Source organism: Dipodomys spectabilis, unplaced genomic scaffold (genome assembly GCF_019054845.1).
Source record: "Dipodomys spectabilis isolate Male_0828 unplaced genomic scaffold, ASM1905484v1 ptg000363l, whole genome shotgun sequence".
Lineage (NCBI taxonomy): Eukaryota > Metazoa > Chordata > Mammalia > Rodentia > Heteromyidae > Dipodomys > Dipodomys spectabilis.
This window is the reverse complement of record NW_024871040.1, coordinates 3488448-3507364: the sequence shown is the minus strand read 5'-3', so window position 1 is coordinate 3507364 and position 18917 is coordinate 3488448. Positions and strand designations below refer to the sequence as shown.

Sequence of the window (18917 nt, the reverse complement as noted above, 5' to 3'; positions counted from 1 at the left end):
CAGGGTTGTTCTCATTTAAAAATCCAAACCTACCAGGAGTGGGTGGTGCAAGGGAAAACAAGCTATATGCCTTTGGGAGCTGTTATCCCAGTGTAGGGCAGGTGAGTTTGTCTCTTCCAGGATGGTGATCTTCAGTACTTAGCTATCCAGTACTTGGAATTGAGCTGGGGAGGGACCTGACTGTAGTGGCCCAGTTGAACAGCAGGGCAGTTCCCCATCTTGATTGGCCATCTCAGAGTGCTCAGGGACATCCACACAAGACCTGTAAGCTGTGCACTCCAAGTCTCTACTCTTCGTGGTATGTTCTGCCCCTACTCATAACACTGGGCACTGTTATTCATTCAAGGGACAGCTCACGGCTTCAGCTTTGAACAAAGCTAAAGCAGAGGTCTCTCTAATGACAGCTCTTCCCCACTGATGTCCCCAGGGATCCTCGGCCGGTTGAAAGGGTGTGGAATGGCTGCATTCCACTGGAGAGAGGGGGAGGCCTGACACTGCCCAGCGCCCTCTGCAGGACAAACTCCAGCCTGTCAGTCTTTATAGGCCTGGTGTTGCTGGCCTTCTACACAAGGGGAGGCTGCAAATGGGTAACTGGCTATCCCAAACAGAAGCCATTATCACAGGCATAAGGAGAGCTAAAGCTGAGGGCAGGGTGGGATCCAGGATCATGAATGGATATTACTGTCCATAGGATGTGTCCAGGGAGCTTGCTGGCCACTTGGGCAGATGCAATGGAGTGCTAGATACTAGGTGTCCCTTGAGGCTTTGGGTGGGCCTAGTTATCCCTTCCCCTCCTAGACCAGCTTCGTGAAAATAGGTCCTGCTTTCCAATTAGTAAACCCTCAGTAACTTCAGAGCAAGAGAGAAAATACAATCAGGATGGGTTTGGTCCAGGGTCAACTTCTGGAAATGCCTGTCTATCCCTTAGAGAGGCGGCACTCAGGATGCTACTGCCACATAGGAAGTGATGAGCCAGGTGGCCTGGGAAGCAGGATTGCCACAAACACCCTGGGACAGAGAGAGTCTGGACAGAACCTGGCCACATGCATTTCCTGTTCATCACGTCCAAGTTGGCCTTGATGTTGACTGGTGGTCAGCTTTTCCTGCTTGGATTCAGGAAGGGAGGGATCAAAGGGCTCCTAGGGCCCATCCCTGGTGTTGAGTTCATGGGGAGAGGTCCCTCAGCCACCTGGCCTGGGAAAAAAATGCTTCACAGACGGGTTTTGAGATGACTCATGACCACTGTCATTGTGCATCCCCCCTGTCCAGGTCACTTTGTGGGGGCAGTCACAGCGAACAAAGTCAATAAACAGGGGGAAAAGGAGGCCTGGGTTGGGGCCAGGCCAGGGGAACAGGACAGTTGCCTGCTTTTGTCTTTCCACAATCCTATCCGGGTCAAAGGTTTCTTTCCTCCCAGGCTGTTGTGACGATTATTCAGTTTGCATAATAAAGCATAGGTCTGGGAAAGAAGTCAGGGCTGGGGAATCCAAGTCCTAGAATGGAGACAACCGCAGGTGTGCAGAATTTAAAAGGTGGGACTGATAACTGCCAGTCCTGGGGGAGGGAGGGTGTGAATGATTGGCAGGAGAGAGCCCAGACGAGGTGGCAGAAGAATGGGGAGGAGGTGGGGCGAGCCCTGCAGGGACCCCGCGCCTCCCCCCTGCACCCCACCCCCCGCCCCCTGCCTCCCAGCCTCCCAGGGCCTCGTCGGGGCTGGGGAGATGGAGACTCCGAAATTGGCAAGTGTCCGGTGACTCCCGCTCTCGGAGATTGCCGGCCCGAACTAAGGTGGGCGCAAATAAAAGGACGCACAGGCAGCTTGGAAAAGAGGCGAAACCGTTTATCCAGTCGGCGCCGGCGCGGTATCTACAGAATCTACACGTTATCTACACGCATCTACACGGCGTGCGGGCGGGGCTCTCTCGGGTCGTCTACGCTGCGATGCCGGCCGGGCCGGAGGCGACGCGGTCTCGGGGAGAACAATAAATACTAGCACTTCCTTCCGCCTCGGATCGGGCGCTTTGGCACTGGCGGGTGGGCCCCGTGGGTCCTCGGGGCTGGGGAGGAACCCGCGGGAACTATGGGGACAGGGGGACCCCGGAGACTTGCCGTAGTCCTGGGGGGCTGGTGGGACCCCAATGGCTTCGAGGCTGGGGAAGGGGAGACCCGCGGTGGCCCCCGGGGTTGGGAGCAGGAGTCTTCTGATGGCCCTTGGGGCCGGGTGGACGGGGGCCCCGCCGGCCCTCGGGGCTGCGCGGGGCGCCGGGGGCCCGGGCGGCGAGCGCGGCGGCGGCGGCGCGCGTTATCTGGGGCAGTAGTCGTAGGAGCCGGGCGGCGCGGCCCCGGCCGACGAGTACATGTTGGCGGCGGCGGCGGCGGCGGCAGCGGCGGCGGCGGCGGCCGCAGCCGGGCTCACGGCGGGGTGGTGATGGTGCGGGTGCGCGTGCGCGTGGGGGTGGTAGCCGTGGCCCCGCAGGCCGGGCAACGGGTAGGGCGCCGGCCGGCTCTTGGCCCCGAGGTAGTGGTCGTAGGCGGCGGCGGCCGGGTACTTGTAGGGGTGATGATGCAGGGGCTCCGAGGCTCCGGGCGCCTCCAGGCGCAGCTCGGGGTGCGGGGGACTGGGCCGGCCTCCGGATGCGCTGGGCAGCGGAACGAGCCCACCGGCGCCGCCTGCCCCAGGCAGCGCGGGGCTCAGCACTCGCGCTAGCAGCTGCGGCGGATGCGCGGGGTCGCTCAGCATGGCCGGCCCTCCCGCCTCGCGTTCGAATTCTCGCCGGGCTTCCGCCGCGTCTGCGGGGGAGAGCCGGGGAGTGAGCGCGGTCCGCCTGCACCGCCGAGATCCCTCGAAGAAGGACTCTAGCTAGGAGGCGCGAGGCCGCGTTCAGGGGTCCCGCCGCCACTACTTGGCGAGCCTGCTGAGCCCCTCACCGCCGGAGCCCCGAGCCCGTCCCGGGGACCCGCGCCCCTCCGCCGGCGGCAGCGGCGGGCGGGGCGCACAGGCGGGGTGCAGCCGTCGGGCGGGCGAGTGCGCGCTTGCCCGCCGCCAGGTCGTTGTGCAACCGGCGCGAAGGCTGCGAGCGCCCCGGGGGTGCAGGCGAGGCCGGGCGCGGCCGTCGGCCCAGGACGGGAGCGTGCGCGCGCGCGCGCTCGCGCGGGGATACTGGTCTGGATCCCAGGACCAAGATCCTACCTTTCTCCCCGCCGTTGGGCTGCGTGGGAGAGGCCACGGGGTTCCGCGAGCGCGCAAAGGCACTCATTAGCGGCAGCGCGCCGGGCCGGTGGTTCCGGGGCCTACGGGAGGGGAGGTAGATTAGGACGATGTCCTCAACGGGCGCCCGGCTGGGCACTCGCGCTCTCCAGAGGTCACTCACCAGTCCTCAGGATCGCAGTCCCTGAAGCCTTTGGCGAAGGGGTTGCTGGCAATTTTGAGCTGCGTGATCTGCAGGGGAAGGAGCGTGAGAAAGAAGCTGGGACCCTGCAGCCCGCGGCCACCCGACCTGGCGGTGGCCAGCCGGGGAGTGTCAAGAGACACCCGGCCAGGGCGCACCTCTTTGCGCTGCCAAGACCAGAATCGGGCCCCAGCTGTTCCCTGCCCCACGGACACTGTGTTTCCTTCTTTCAGTAGGGGGTCAGGGAGCCTTCTCTCACTAGAAGAGCCTCTCTTTGCCACCCCAAATAAATGGGGGTAAGGACCTCGTGCCCCTGACTGGGATGGGAATGTGGTCCCTTCCGCCCCCCACAGCTCAGTGGGGGAAACTGTGCGGAGCCCTAGGAATCTGGGTAAACCTCAGATCAGGCCCCAGATGGGAAGTTTCCGGAATGGTTTGGAAAACAAACTTTCAGGCTGCAGTGACAGTCCCCGCACAGAGGTCAAACTGATAGGAGGCTGGGGCAGCCTGCTCAGAGGGAGGGGGGCAGCTTAAGGTCTGGAGGGGAGAGGAGGGAGGGCAGTTGGATTGTGCTCTACCAGGATCCACAGCCTGCCATCCCTGCTGTGGCGGCCAGTAAATGTTGCACCATTTCCCAAAATGTTGAATGTAACCAATCCTCCTGGAGACCTCCAGGCAGGCTCTCACCCGGTGGTTCTGGTAGGCAGTGACAGCGGTGAATCGTGTCTCCTCGAATACAAACGTTTTGAAGTTCTCTTCTGCATATTTCTCGCTATCTTTTCGAGGGTCCACATAGACGACATGGAAGCGGGGCTGGTATCTGTGCATGGAGTTGAGAATAATCTGGAAGACAGGGTGGGGATCAGCTCCAGTAGTGAGGCTGGATGGCAGATCCCAGGTGGAGAAGGGACACAGGCAGAGGAATTGGGGGGGGGGGGATGGATTTCCTCGGGTGATTGGGCAAAACCCTTGGTTACTTAAACTAGGCCGGGCTGTGTGACCCATTTGGGGTGTCCAGGAAAAAAAAATTCCAAGTGGCAAACAATCAATGTAGATTTTCTTAGATCCTGAACATTTGCCAAGGGGGCCTTCAAGGGGAAGAGGTCAGTCCAGCCAGAAGGCAGCCTCACTGGCCTCGATTCTATGAGCTTCCTTCCAGCCTCACACATAGTCCTCCATCTTTTCCAATTAAAAAAGTCTCCAACATAAACTTAGGAGTGGGGTGAGAGCTAAGTGTCCCTCCCTGGTCCCTGGTCTACAAGTCCCTTCCTGGAGGCCTGTCCCACTGCCAGTCTAGCTCTGGCTCTGGCTCGTGAGGACTCCAGAGGGCTTGCAGGAGGGACTTTCCTGAAGTTGAGAAGGGGTTGCTCACATGGCCATTGTCGTCCAACAGGTTGTTGGTCAGCTTGAGTTTGTCGAAGGACACGATTTGCTTCATCCACTGTGCACCCTTGGCTGGCGAGTCAGGATGGTAGTGCACGCGGCCAGGAGTGGCAGGGTCTGCCTTGCCTGCCACCAGCCAAGAGGAGCTGTGAAAGGCATACCTATGGGGTGGGGGGTGGGGTTATGCTACATTGAGGTAAACTAGAAGGGCGCTGCCTAATATGCACAGTGAACCCCAAAAGTGAATAAAGAGTTTCCTCACCAGGGAGCTCAAACCCTCCAAAGTCATAGGGACTGCAAGCTTTTAATAATATGATTGTGGAAAACAGGAAATCTACACCAGCCCCCTTACCCCAAACAAGCTGGGAACCAAGCTCTACTGGAACACCAAAAGAGGGGGCCTTGCTCCCCTCCTCTCCTCATTTCGATGCATACGGGTCTGCCCACCTCAATACAACATGGCTGACCAGATGGCGTCAGGCACGGGGCAGTGCTCATTCACTTTTATTAATTGCTGTTAATTGTCCTAGCAGCCAAGGCCCGCCCTGCATAATCTCTCCTGGCCACCCCACCTTTCCGGCCAAGCTCTGGGACTGAGGGTTCCCTGGAGATGGGGGAAGGGGACTAAGCACACAGGCTTGCCTCTTGGGAGAGGGAGACAGGAGGAAACCAAGGACCGTGTGCTTGGCCCACCCACTTCAGGCCACTCTGGGCCCCCCACCCACCTTAAGGGTGTCAGAGTTGCTTTGGGCCTAAAGCTGTGACTTCCCAAGGCAGGCTTTGGAGAAGGGATGTGGTGGAGTTCTGGGGTTCACTGGGAAGGGGAGGATGCAGATCGAGATAAAAGGGGCAAGTCAGCAAAGGCACCTGAGAACTTCATGCTATAGATGACACTTGGAGTCAGTCACCTGCAGATCTAGTGCTTCCTAGAGTACCTTCCCAGGTCCCAAGTACACATAATCCAAGTGGCTGAAAGGGGCTGCTCACCGGTAGCGCTTGTCATCCACCGGCACGAAGTCCATGAGCAGCATGTAGTCAGCCATGGGGTCCATGCCGAACAGCTTCACTTGGAACGTGGGGAACATTCGCCTGAGGGTATTGGGACCTCAGGTCACCTCAGTGGGGGAGGACAGGGCTGCCACGCCTTGACTTCCCCAGGGAACTGGCAGCCCTTCACTAGTAGACCCCTCTGGTCTCCCTCCCGGCTGCCTGCCGTTTTCTACCCAACCTTTTAGTCGCCATTCTGTCTCAGCGAACTACACAATCACCGGCAAGTGAGCGAGCGGCAGGCCAGGCCTCAGATCCAAGGCCTTGGAGCCCCAAGCTTCTTCTGCCACCTTTGCCCGTATATGCACAGCTTTTCCCTGTGTGTGGCTTCCTTAGCTTCCTGAACTTAGCCTTGGAATCAGGGTCCCTAAAACACAGGTTCCCCTAACACCAGCTTCTCCTCCCGCCACAGAACCTCCCTAGCTTGATCTAAGCAGCTCCCGGCTCCAACAAAGCGAAACTGAGTACGGGTACATTCGCAAGAATCTCCATTGCCCTTTCTGTGGGGTCTGCGGCTGTTCCCCACTGTCTGCCGCGAGGCATGGCTGACACTTCAGATCCCCAACTCTTCAGGCCTAGCCCAATGTTGGAGTGTCCCCCACCTTCTGCAGGACACAGGCAAATTCCTGCTTCCCTCAGGACGCAGAACCCCAAGATGCAGCCTCCCAGGCAGAACTTGGCTTATATCGAATCTCCTCCAGACCCCAACTCCGTAACCCACCAGGGATCTAGAAAGGACATTCTGACAATAGGCCAGCCCTCACTGGCAGTGCTACCGAAGCAGTCCCTGGGCCTGGGGAACAACACAAGCCTTGGCCTCCTTTTCCTCTCCCGCTGCCTCCCCTCAAAAGCAACTTGCTGCAGACAGTAGACAAAACACATACTAGGACTCTGACAGGCGTCCTGCCACCCCGACCCAGCCTCTGCGAGCTGCCGGGGTGTTGCCGAATACCGGCCCCTAGAGTAAAGCTGGCTGCAGACAGGATCCAGGTTGGGCTGGGTTGGACCCCACGGGTCCTGCCGCTGTTGAGGAGGTCCATGTACCCACGACCAGCAAAAGAAGCCTGGAGAAAACCCACACAGCAGGATCGCAGGACAGGCCTCAAGTTCCCCCAGGAAGACTGCGCAGCAGGGAAACAGAAACCACCAGAAGGTTTTGCAAACAGACTCTGAGATAGATCCCCTTGGCTGCGCGGACACCGAGCTGGTGTGTACATTAGACACAGCCCAGCACCCGCCTTTGTCTTCTGGTCAATCGGGAGCATCTGCAAAACTTGTTCCCCTTCTCTCTTAGCCCTTAAAACAAATACAGGCCGATTGGAAGGCAGACGCCCGGCTTGTGCAGAGCTGGGCCCACAACCACCTGAGGAAACGGGGGTGGCGAAATTTCCACCGAATTGAGCGCACTCTTTTTTAGAGGGTCTTCATTCTCTTAAAAATCATCCAGGCAAATTGCTTGCTTTCTACTCTTTATCTTGCCGTCATAGACTCAACTCAGGAACCCAAACTGAAATTTCCTTTGAGGTAGAACCCACTGGGAACCATCTGGCCGGCCAGGCCCCTCGGTGGAGGATCCCCCTCCTCCAGCCGCTGCTCCCCCCGCCCCGGAGCGTCCTGGGGGGGCTGCGAATGTCGAGACCTCTTTCCGCCTCCTGCCTCCTGCGCGCCCGTACGGGCGGCTGTCGCCGGAGCCGGGACCGCAGAGAGCGAAGAGTGAAGAAGGCGGCAAGGCCCGGAGGAGCCCGCAGGTGTTTGGGCCGCGCCCCCCACCCCCCCACCCGGCTTCTCGGCCCCCCTCGAGCGCATCGGTCCTCGGCGCGCAGCCAGAGCGTGGCAGCACGTGGGGAGGGTCGCGGCGCGCGGGGAGGGGCGCCCTGACCTGCCGGCCTTGGTGACGATCATCTCGGTGCCCAGCTGATTGAACTCGTCCCACAGCGCCTTCATCTCCAGCTGCACGCTCACGCTGGCCACCTTCGCGTTCTTCTTCACCGGCGCCTTGGCGGCGGCCGCACAGCTGACCCCGGGGCCCTCGGGCTCGGCGGCGGAGCTGGTGGCGGCCCCCGCGGCCGGCGCGAACGGATAGGCGTGCGGCGGCGGGCCCGGAGCGCCGGGGGTGGTGGCGGCGGCGGCGCACGGATCGTAGCGTGGCGGCTGGGGCTCGCGCGGGCCGAACGGGTCGGTGCCCGGCGACGCGGCGCCCGGGAAGCCCCCCGCGGCCCCCAGGCTGCTCAGGCTGCTGGCCGTGAAGGCTGCAACGTCGCAGAAGTGCGAAAGCTGCGTGAGCCACGGACTGGACACGGCGGAGATCATGACCCGAGGGCCCCCGCCGCTGCCGCCGCCCCCGCTGCCGCCGAGGTGAGCGCTGTCCCGCGCCGCGGGCCGAGTGGCGGGCGCTGCGCAGCACGCGCCCCGAGCCGCGCCGCCCCACACCGCGGGCCGGCCCCGAGGAGGCGCCCCGCCCCGCCCCGCCCCGCGCCCCCCCCTCCCGCGCCGAGACAATGGCTTCGCTCCCCTCCCCCGTCCCTCGCCCCTCCCCCTCCTTTCCCCCCCTTCCCGGCCCCCAGCCCGCCCGCCGCGGCTCGCTGGGCCCGGGCCCCCCGACCGCCCGGACCGGCTCCCCGGAGCGGCGGGCCCGTCCGCGGCCCCTGCTCTGCCGCCCTCCCGCGTTGGAGTTTTCTTTTCCCAATTTATTTCTTTACCTTTGTCTTCCCCACTTAAAAACTGTTCCTCCTATCCATCTTTGCCTTTCCCAATATCTCTAGCTTCTTATTTGTTTTACTTTCCATTTTTTTTTACAATGTCCTTCCACTTTAGGCTTTTCTTCACTCTTTGTCTTTTCCATCTACCTCCTCCCCCCATTTCTATATGTCCTGTTACTCATGTTTTCCTTTCTTTAAAAAAATAAAACCTGGAGTCTTTCTCTTGTTCTTTATTTTTAATGAGTTTATTGTCTGTGTTCACATGTTTTCTTCACGTTCTCTCTTCTTTTTCGTTCTTGCCTTTATTTCTTTTTTTTTCTCCTGTCTTTTCCTCTCCTACGTCCTTATCGTGCTTTCTCTCCTTTTCTCAATGCCTTTTCCTCTTGGCTGCCTTCATCGTTTCTGTTGTTTTGTTTGTGGTTTTTTTTCTCCTTTTTCTGTGTTCCCTGACCCTCTTGCAGTCTCTTTACCGTCTCTGCCTCGTCTCGCCTCTCCAAGCTTACAGTCCCTCTTCTTCCCGCTTCCAATCCCCTCCTACAGGCCTCCAACTAGCCTAGCTGCGTGCCAGTCCCCGAGGCTGGGGCCCCAGGCTACTGTGTGCATAGGCTTCGGGGAGGGGGGATGCCCACCCCTCCTCTTGGCGCCAGAGTCCCAGCCTTAACGCTAGAGCCTACTCCTCCAGGAGCACCCTCTACTTTTTAGGGGCAAGACCTCAGGGGACCCGAGCGAGGCAGGGGGCTGGCGGGCGGCCGCTGCAGACGCGGCCAAGAAGCTCACCTTCCATGTCCCTGGTGACTGTGCTGAAGTGCATCCCGGCCGGGGATCCTGGTTGCAGGCGAAGTTTCGCCCGATCGCTGGGGCCGGGGGCCCGGTGGGCGGCGCCCTCCGAGGCCTCGGCTGCAACGAGAGAGGCGATGCTGAACGCGCTGGCCCGGGGAGACAGCGGGCTCCGCGCGTCCATAGGCGCCCAGCGGCCTGGCCGGCGCCGCCTCCGACTGCGTGCGCCCAGCCGCACCGCGCCCAGCCCAGCCCGGGGGCGGGAGCCTATGGTGCCACTCACAGCCGCCGGCCCCAGGCCCAAGGGATTATGGCGTCATGGGCCCCCCATTTGGAGCCAATATCGGCCTAGGAGCCCGAACGGGTTCAGGGCCCTCTTGCTTTCCAAGCTCTTTGCCCCTCGCCTCTGGTCTCAGAGCCCTCGGTGACCAACGCCCCTTGGACATCCCGCTGCTCCAGCGGAGATCGAACTTCTCTCTGTTCAGCGAAGCCACGGTCAGCTTTTACTGCCCTAGAGGTCAGGCCGCCATGTGGAGAGCACCCAGCCCCAGCCAAAGGTGGCAGAACACTGATGAAGCACCCAGGGCTCCGAGACCAGCTCTGCGCCTGCCCTTGGTCCCTACTGCCTCCTTCTCCTCCCCGGCTGCCCCTGCACCTGGGTGAGAGAGCTCCCGCGCTGGCCTCGGACAAATGCCCCAGGGCTTCGGAGTCCTCCGTTCCTCGGAGCTTCGGGACAGGCCCTAGCCCAGTAAATAATCTCACAGACCCCCTCAGGACAGTTTGCTGTCCTGGCTGGAGACCTGAGGGGGAGGGGACGACGCCCAGGCCGCGCAGCCTGGGAGCCCCAGCGTCATGCGCACCCGCCGTACTGCCTGCCTTTGGCCAGGACGCTTTTACATCCGGAGGGTGGGCAGTGCCCGCTCCTCCGACCTCCCTGCGCACCGGGAGGGCCGGGGGCGGGGCCTGGCCGGCCGAGGGAGCTGAGGACACGTTGGAGAAATTCAGGCCGGATGGTCATGGTCGGGTGCTGCCCCTTGCCACCTTCCAGCCAGCCTGAGCAGCGGGGAAGGCCTTGCTACTGGGGTTCAGGACCAGCTCCTCAGCCTCTCGCCTCCAGGCTCAGGCATACATCTCCATGCCAATTCTTGATTTGGTCTGTGTCTCGTCTCCTATCTCTGGGTCCTCCTTTGGCTAGTTCAGTGTGTCCATGGCCTCTCTGTCCAGGGTCTCTCCAGTTAGGTATGAAGCCTGCAGCCTCCCAGCTTCCCAGAATCCTCCCTGATCCTGTTCTAAGACCCTGGCTGCCAGGTTTCCAAGGCCTTTCTGCCTATGACCTTGCAGGTTCATGCTCTGCTTGTTGGGGATGGGAGTGGGAGGCAGGCAGCCTCTCCCTGGGCTTTTACAATCTCAGGCCTCTTATTCTGGACTGTACAGAATACTAGCCGGAAGCTGGGAAGGCCCAGAAACTGGAGACCAAGGCAATGGACTCTAGTGTGAAGGGATTGGTTCTGGACTTTGGTCCAAGAAGGAGCATATAGCCAGGAGTATAGTGTGTATTGGGTCAGAACACAGATGGTGCTGGGTGCTGGGTGTGGTGTGTGTAACTGTGCCTAGGTGAGGAGGCCCTTGGCTTGTCCCCTGCCTGCAGCTGGATTCCTTATGGACCCTGTAAGGAAAGGGCAACTGTCACCAGGGCATTCCTTGGTCTCTGAGGGGCCATTTGGAGCTAACGATGACAGTGATCTGTGTCTTTCACTGAGGGGACCTGGGAAGACAATGTAAAGAATAAGGAATGCAGGGGGTGGGCAGCTGGGCTCCAGGTCCCTCTTCCCTCTTTCCTGAGCAGGGCCAGCCCACTGCCTTCAGGACCCCGGGAGGCCCACCCCTGATGGAAGGGAGCTGAGGTTTTCTACAGGTGGCAAGGATCACGGGTGGGGCAGGTCATGGTAGTGATGCCCAGCACCAGAGGAGCCATGGACAGTGCAGGCTGTGGGTAGATGGGAACATGGAAATCAGAGCTAATGTGGGTGCTCATCTAAGTTTTTCATAGTGCCCAACTATGTGGGGTGCCCGAGGTTTTACCTTATACACACCTATAGGTGTGTACAAGCCAGGTTTGAGACCGTACACAAGGGCAACCCCGAGAAGCAAGAAGTGAAAGTGAAAACCCCCCAGGCATCCTGAGGACACAGAGTCTGCCCCTTAGGGCCGGGTCCCAAGGTCCCCAGAGCTCCTGATTCAAGTAGTTAAGAGAGCATTTCTTTCAGCCCCCATTAACCCTTTCACGCCATTAAGAGCTGGGTAGGCAAACGCGCCACAGAAAAGCCAACGGGCTTTTCTAGGGTGGAAACCCTAGCAAACAGCGGAGCTCTGGGGAACGGTGAGGGACCCCACGCAGCCCCTCTGCCGGCAGCCAACCCTGGATACCCGCTGCGGGTACTCACCCGCTGGACCGCGAAAGCCCCAGCCCCGAAGTTCAACGCTGGGACCTTTTCGAAGTCATTGGCTACAGGGACCCAAAGGCTTCCCGAAGTCCTGGAAGCGCGAGGCGGAGGGAGGGAGCCTCCAGCCCCGCTTTCTTCATCGCCCCTTGGGCAGGGCTCCTGGGACTTTTCCTCTCCGTCTTCTGAACCCGAGCTTCGCCGGCCTCCGCAGCCTCCCGGCTACTCACCCGAGCTCCTCTCGGTCCGTCGCCGCCCCATAATCCGTGCCCTCCCGTAGGCCCCGAGGGAGCGCACTATCCGGGGGCCTTAATGGCCCGGCACTTGCCTGTTCCGCACCCGCACGAACGCAGCGCCTCGCCCGCGGGAAGTATTCCTCCCTCACCTGGACCGGCTGCGTCTCCCTTCCGCCTCGCTCCCCCTGCCGGCCGCGCCTCCATTGCCGGGAGGTAGGAGACCTGGCTGGGAGCCGGCCCGGTGCGCACTCGGAGAGCGCGTCCCGGTGCGGGGTCGCGAGCAGCCGCCCCGGACCGGACTCCTTAGGGCGCCCTGCGCAGTTGGGACCTGAGATGCGCGCTCTGCTCCTCCACGCGCCATGTGGTGAGGGGACCCGCATTTCGCCACGCGAGGGGACTGGGAAGGGGAGGGCGTTCTCGATTTTTAAAAATCGTTTTTACAGGCCTGCAACGCCAGGCTCGGCTTTGAAACTGGCGGTAAGATGTGGGGACCAGAAGCGTGGATGAGAATGGGAGGTTGGAGGGGTAGGGTGGGACTGAGCAAACCCAACAGGCTTGGCTCCCAGAAGCCCGCGCGTCGATGCTGGGCTGCACCCCAGCATTGCCCCCTGGAGTCCGATGTGCCCCAACTCACTCACCCTTTGGCCTGGCATCTTCAGAGCTGGACGTGGAACAAGCCAAATTTCTGAAGATTTCTCCCCAGTGTGCGGGAGGCGGCCTCTTGGCTGCTCAGTTATCTGCCCAGCTCCGCCTCCCCTGGGCACACGTGGCTCCCCCAGGGGAGCCTCCGACAGGCCCCCCACGCCCACCGGCCAGTTCCTAGCTTCCCGTCCATTGTAAAGACACTGCCTGCCGCCCGCCTGCCGCTGAGAATTCCGCTCAGCGCAGACAGCCGGGGTCCCAGCTCTGGAAGATCCGCACACCCTGGTGTGCCTCTCTGGTGTGTTCACAGCACACAGATCCCCAAAACAAGGTGTGCAGGACCAGCTGTCCCCCCTCCCCCGTCCCGTGCTGGTTCCTAGCCTCTTAGAGCAAGGGTGGGTGCTCTGAGACGACTCTCCTCCCTTCTCCAGAAACCAGAGCTCCAAGTGGCAGAGTCAGGCTGTGACCCATAGGGACTTTAATAGAAACATAGTGGGACCTGGCTTTACAGTGCTCTGGTTAATTCCTTTCAGGACTTATGGCAACAAATTGCCTCTAATACTGGCCTCAAGGTCTTCAAGAAAGCAGGTCCTTCCCCAAGCGCAGCCAGTGCCCAGCCTTTCCTAGCTGACTGTCAGCAGCTCCACCCAGGCCCCAGCCGCCTGGGATACTGAAGTCAACCAAAGGCTCAACGTTCGTCTGAGGCGGGAGAGGCAGATGAGCAGGAAGCCTCTGTCCTTCCCAGATTCCAACACACTGGCTGGTGCCTCTGAAGTGACCAGGGTCCCCTTTGGGAGTGTTTCCGCCTGCTAAGGTGCTTTGCCTGAGGCAATGGTGATGGATACATTACAGGAGACTTTGTGACAGTGGAGACTTTGTGACAGGAGGGAGAACCCAGCCAATAGGAGCTCTGCATCTGCACAATCACAGGGTCACTTGTTTGTGGCCTCTCACCCATCTTTGGTCCCACGATGCCCCAAGCCTGCCTGGCTCCAAAGAAGCTGGTACTAACAGCACCGGCTCTGCATCAAAGCCATGTCACACTTCCTGCCTGCATGCTGCACCCGTTGGTATAAGTGCCATAGACGAATGAATATGGGTTTGAGCTTTGTAGCTCCAGATGTGTCTGGGAGGTGGATCCAGAACCTGGGCGAGGCTGAGGGTGAGGAAGGGACAGTTTCCCTGTCAAGTCTCAGCAGAGGAGCGCTTGCCTCCTTTCACCTTGCTATCCTGTGCAGCTGCCTCCAGAAACTTTGCCTAGTGAGGTTGGAGAAGGGATGCAAATCCTCTTCACCAATCACCACACCCCTCAAGGCCGCTTGGCCCTGCCCACCACCAGCAGCTTCTGTCCTCTCTGAGCAGGGGGCATCCCTCTACTGAAAGGCAGTCCTTGCCAAAGAGTGTGCTGAGCAATGTAGGCTGTGACAAAATACAGCAAGCAGGACCCTCACCCAGATAGGTGATAGCACCCCCAGTTCCACAGTGCTCATGTGGGGGGGGGGCAATGGTCTAAGGAGGGGACTGAGTGGCTCAAACATGTAGATCTGATTAAATTTTTGGCAAAGTCCAGGAAATTAGGAACAGCTTAGAGGGTCAGTTTGGTGGCATGGTGAGGATGCTGGCTGGGGTGAGCAGATGTGTGGCATTACCTAAGCCCCACTCCCTCCGTGCCAGGACAGTGCTTACCCCAGTTCTTGGGTCCCAGGGACCTGGTGACTACAAGATGAATAAAAAGAACAGTTGAGAGAAGCTAACAGAAAGAAAAATGGAGAGAGACCAAAAGAAGCTGACATAAGAAAGGTGGCAAAGCTGGGTATAAAAGAAGACAAGCTGGACACTGGTGGCTCACACCTGTAATCCTAGCTACTCAGGAGTCTGAGCTCTGAGGATAGCAGTTTGAAGCCAAAGGGGAAGGACAGTCTAGAAACTCTTATCTCCAATTAATCACCAAAACATCAGAAATGGAACTAGGGCTCAAGTGGTAGAGCATTATCTTTAAGCAAAGCAGCTCAGGGACAGTGTCCAGGTCTTGAGTTTTAGCCCTAGGACTAACACACACACACACACACACACACACACACACACACCACACCACACCACACACACACAGAGATAAGACAGATTGGAGATATGTTTCAAATGGTAAGAGTGCCAGACTAGCAAGTCCCAGGATTGCAAAAATAAAATTTCCTATGGGTTTTGTGTTGGTGGTGCCGGTAGCTTATGTCTGTAATCCTAGCCACTCAGGAGGCTGAGATCTGGAGTGTTTGGGTTTCAGGCCATGTCCAAAATAACCAGCAATAAAACAAGGTTGAGGGCATAGCTCAGGGATACTGCATCAGCCATGTCAGTACAAGGACCTGCATTCAAACCCCAGTAATTCTAAAAGAAAGAAAGGAAAGAAAGAAAACAAGACAGAAATTCTCATTGCTGTGACTCTAGCCTGAGAGCTGAGAGGCAGTAGGCCAGTGTCACATAGCTGGGGACAGTTGAGTCCTGCTACCATTGGTCCCCTTCCCCACTATGGGGCCAAGTGCCCAGAAAGGCAGATGGGGGAGATCTGGGGAGAAGGATGGGTCTGCCCAGATGGGTGACAGCACCTCCTGCTTCCCCCGACCTCTCAGGGCACCAGGCCCCCCTATAGGCTGGAAGTTCCCACAACCCCAGAACAAACAAACAAACAGACAGACTGATGGACAGCCAGAGCCTGAGACCCTCTCCAATTTCTGAGCCTGTTGATTTAGCTGCCCACTTGGCGGGAGAATCCAGCCACATGGGGAGGCAGCTGTCCATCTTCTGGCCACAAGAGCCCCTCCACCCCAGGTGCTGTCAGGCAGAGGTGAGGTGCTGTAGAGGGAGTGGCTGGGGAAAACAGCCCCTTCCCTTCCTCCATGGGCCAAGCAGAAAATGCTACACTGTCAGGGGAAGAGCTAGGTCTCCAAAGCCCCTCTTCAGGGACTTTGCTGGCTGAGGGTAAGTGGTCTGAAGATAGATCCATACTCATCGTTTCTCCAGCTTCTTCTGGTCTACACCCTAACTGGATAGGATTTCCCATGTGCCCACATTTGGGGACCCTACCACCATGTTCACATGTGTCACATAATGTCACACATAACACTGAATGGACCTGAGTCCACACACCATGGACTTCTTGAATGTATAATCATAACATACTATAATATGGTAATGGCAGGCATGCCTGGACTCAGGGGAGTATGCTGTCAGGCACACAGACATGAGCACAGACATAAGGGTGACACTGCACAAACCCAGTCATCCACCCAAGAGGGTGCACACACAGCAACATGTACCACACATGGGCACAGATCTGCACATGTGTGCAAGCTTGTCACTCACAGAGGCTGCTGTCACTCACCTTCACTCCTGATGTCATGGATTTCAGTCATAGTGGGGCCTTTGACTCTTTTTCAACAAGGCTCCTGGGGAACATGATGCTTGCTGCATGGAGTAGGAAGAAGAAAATATTTCCATCAGTTCGTACATTTGTGCTGGGTGTTTCCTGAAGGTGACATTCTCTGGTGATGGCCCTTTGGAGAAGCTCTGACTGGCCAATGTCTTAGATACTGGAAGATTCTACCATAGTCAATGGACAAGCTTCTGGGCAAAGTCACTGGGAGTCACGCTCCATGCTCAGCCACTGGGTCTAGCTTGGTGATAATAGGAACCAGAAAAGCTTGGCAGGCCTGACACCCCCTGTAGTCACTCTACTACTCCATCTTTCCCCTTAAGGCATTTTATTTTATTTCATTTCCTTTTCAGGGCTGGTGATTGAGTTTAGGGCCTTGCACATACCAGACCAGTGCCCTAACACTGAGCTGCATCCTTAGCCCTTCCCCTTTTTCTTTTTATGAGCATGCATGCCGGTACTGGAGCTTGTACTCAGGGCCTAGGTGTTGTACCTTAGCTTTTTTGTTCAAGTCTGACACTCTACCATTTAAGCCAGACAGCCCACTTCTGGCATTTTGGTGGATATAATTAGAGATAAAAGTCTCATGAGATTTCCTGCCCAGACTGCCTTGATCCAAGATCTCAGCCTTCTGAGTAGCTAGGAGGCTGAGATTACAGATGTGAGTTGAAGGAATTTTAGGTTTGTTGTCATTTTTTTTTTCTCTGTGTGTGCCAGTCCTGGGGCTTGAACTCAGGGACTAGACGTCCCTGAGATTTCTTTGCTCAAGGTTAGTGCTCTACTCTTGAGCCACAGCCCCACTTCTGCGTTTTCTTTTCTTTTCTTTTCTTTTGGGGGGGGGTACTTAATTGGAGATAAGAGTCTCATGAACATTTTTACTCAGGCTGGCTTTGAACCTCGATCCTCAGATCTCAGCCTGATGGAGCAGCTAGGATTATAGGTGTTAGCCACCAGCACCTGGCACTTAAAGTATTTTAAATGACAAAACCTATCAGACTGAGAACTTTTGTCCAATGCTCAATTAATTCTAGTGTGCACATTCACTTTGACAGCAAAGTATGGTTATTTGGAGAAACTGAAACTAGAAATCCAGCCAAAATGCACTGCAGACTTGGCTCCTACCGCCCAGCCCCCCCCCCCCCCCCCCCCCCCCGCCACCATGCTTCACGCTCCTCCCTGTCCATTCTGCTCCCTGCCAGAGCTCCCAGAGTTGCTGGATCATCCCCATTGGCCTTAAACCATGTCCAGATGCCTAGCCTGGTACCCAGAGGCTATGTGCTCACTGTGTACAGCAGGCCCACCTTGGCTGTCTCCCCTTTGTCTTTGGGGGCTAACTGTAGGCAGGTGAGCTGTTTTAGCTGGGAGCAGATGGCAGAGACATTGTTGTCACAACAGATTGGCACAAGGATAGAGCAGCCTGAGAGATGAAGGCCTTCTAGTCCCTTTGCTGCGGACCTGAGCACGCCAGCACCACTGTGTTCTGCTGGGGACAGAAGCTGGAAGGGAGATTCCAGATCCCCTTGCCTGCAGGGCTTGCATGCCAGCCTCCCCTGGGGAGGATGGTGGAAAGCACAAGGGCTCACAGAGACAGGGCCCTTGGCCCCTGCTTCAGAGCAGTGGTATAACCCACTTGTCATGAGATGGTATCAGAAGTGAGCCTTGCCCTGTGTGTCTTTGGGTCTAGAATGTACCTAGACATACTGTTTCCATCTGAGAAATAGAATTATGCTTGAGACTCCTTAAGGTGCACAGAGGGATCTTGTGTTGGTTCTCAATCATAGCTCCTCAGCTGATGCCACCATCACTGCTGTCACCCCTCCATCCCTGCTGGTCCCCAACACTGTGAGTCTGGCAACCCTAGACTCTGCCATTCATACACAGTCTTCAAGCCTGTCTGGGGTTTCAGATGTGGCATGTCAGCTATGCCCTCCCAGTTAGAATCTCACTTTGCCTGGCTTTCCCATTGGCTTATGTGCCTCCACATAGCCTTGGTTTCCCCAGGTCCAAGAGTGTGGCCCCAGCCCCACCCCAGCTCTGACAAATCCCTTCCCTCCTCTGAGGATTTGCTGAACCAGGTTGGAATTTCTCAAAAGCAAACAAACAGGCGAGCTCAGAGTTGCGGTTTGCAGAGCTCAGATTCCTCTCAGGTCTGTCTGGACCAGCCTCAGGCCCTGCTGGCCAACCCCATGTGGTCAGTGGGGCCCCCACTCCCTGCCCCCCCCCTCCCGCCTGCTGGTGGCTGGACCAGAGCAAGGGCTCAGGCTGGGAGCTCACAATCCTGGACAGCACTTGCTGGCCAGGTCTCTTCCCAGCACCTGGCAAGGACAGCAGGAGACCCGGGCAGGAGGTGAATGGGACCAAGCGCAGGGAAGGTGGAGTGGAGAGGGTTGGGGGCTCTCAGAGGAGGGAGGAAGGGCTTTGGGGGAGATATGTGGAGCAAGCCATCAGAGGAGCACAGAGACTCTGGCAGGGCAGGGTGTGGGGCTTCGTGGGAACATGGGGTTGGGAGAAGCAGGAGGGGCAGGAGGGCACCTCCAGGGGCTAGAGACTAGGAGGGAGGGTGGAGGCTCTTGCCAGGTGGTCTTAATCTCCTCAGTGAAATAAGAGTCCTGGGGGCGGGCGGGGGAGATGGGAGCAGAGACAGCTGCGGGACTGGATGGGGATGGGCCTGACGGAGGAGTAGAGGCTGGGGGCCAGAGCCCCTGTCTGTGGGCCTTCTCCCTAGGCAGTCCTCTAAACAGGTTCTCTGGACTGAGATGGGCTGGCTTTGCCCAGGCAGAAGCCCCCCCTCCCCTCCACCTTTGGGTCCTTACTAAGCTGTTGAAGCCTCTGAGGTAATGTGGGGGTGGAATGGGGAGGAACTATTGGAGAAGGGG

The 18917-nt window shown here is 58.3% G+C and overlaps 1 protein-coding gene across 1 annotated transcript; it reads right to left on the bottom strand.

Moving 5' to 3' along the window:
- Positions 1 to 2302: 2302 nt before the first annotated feature.
- Tbx1 (T-box transcription factor 1) lies at positions 2303 to 9479 on the bottom strand. The gene is made up of 8 exons (XM_042666314.1): positions 9296 to 9479; positions 7699 to 8068; positions 5760 to 5861; positions 4762 to 4933; positions 4077 to 4232; positions 3372 to 3439; positions 3191 to 3291; positions 2303 to 2790 (listed from the first exon to the last, which is right to left on the bottom strand). Exons 1-8 carry the CDS (start codon positions 9477 to 9479, stop codon positions 2303 to 2305), a joined length of 1641 nt encoding a protein of 546 aa, XP_042522248.1.
- Between the last annotated feature and the right edge of the window lie 9438 nt (positions 9480 to 18917).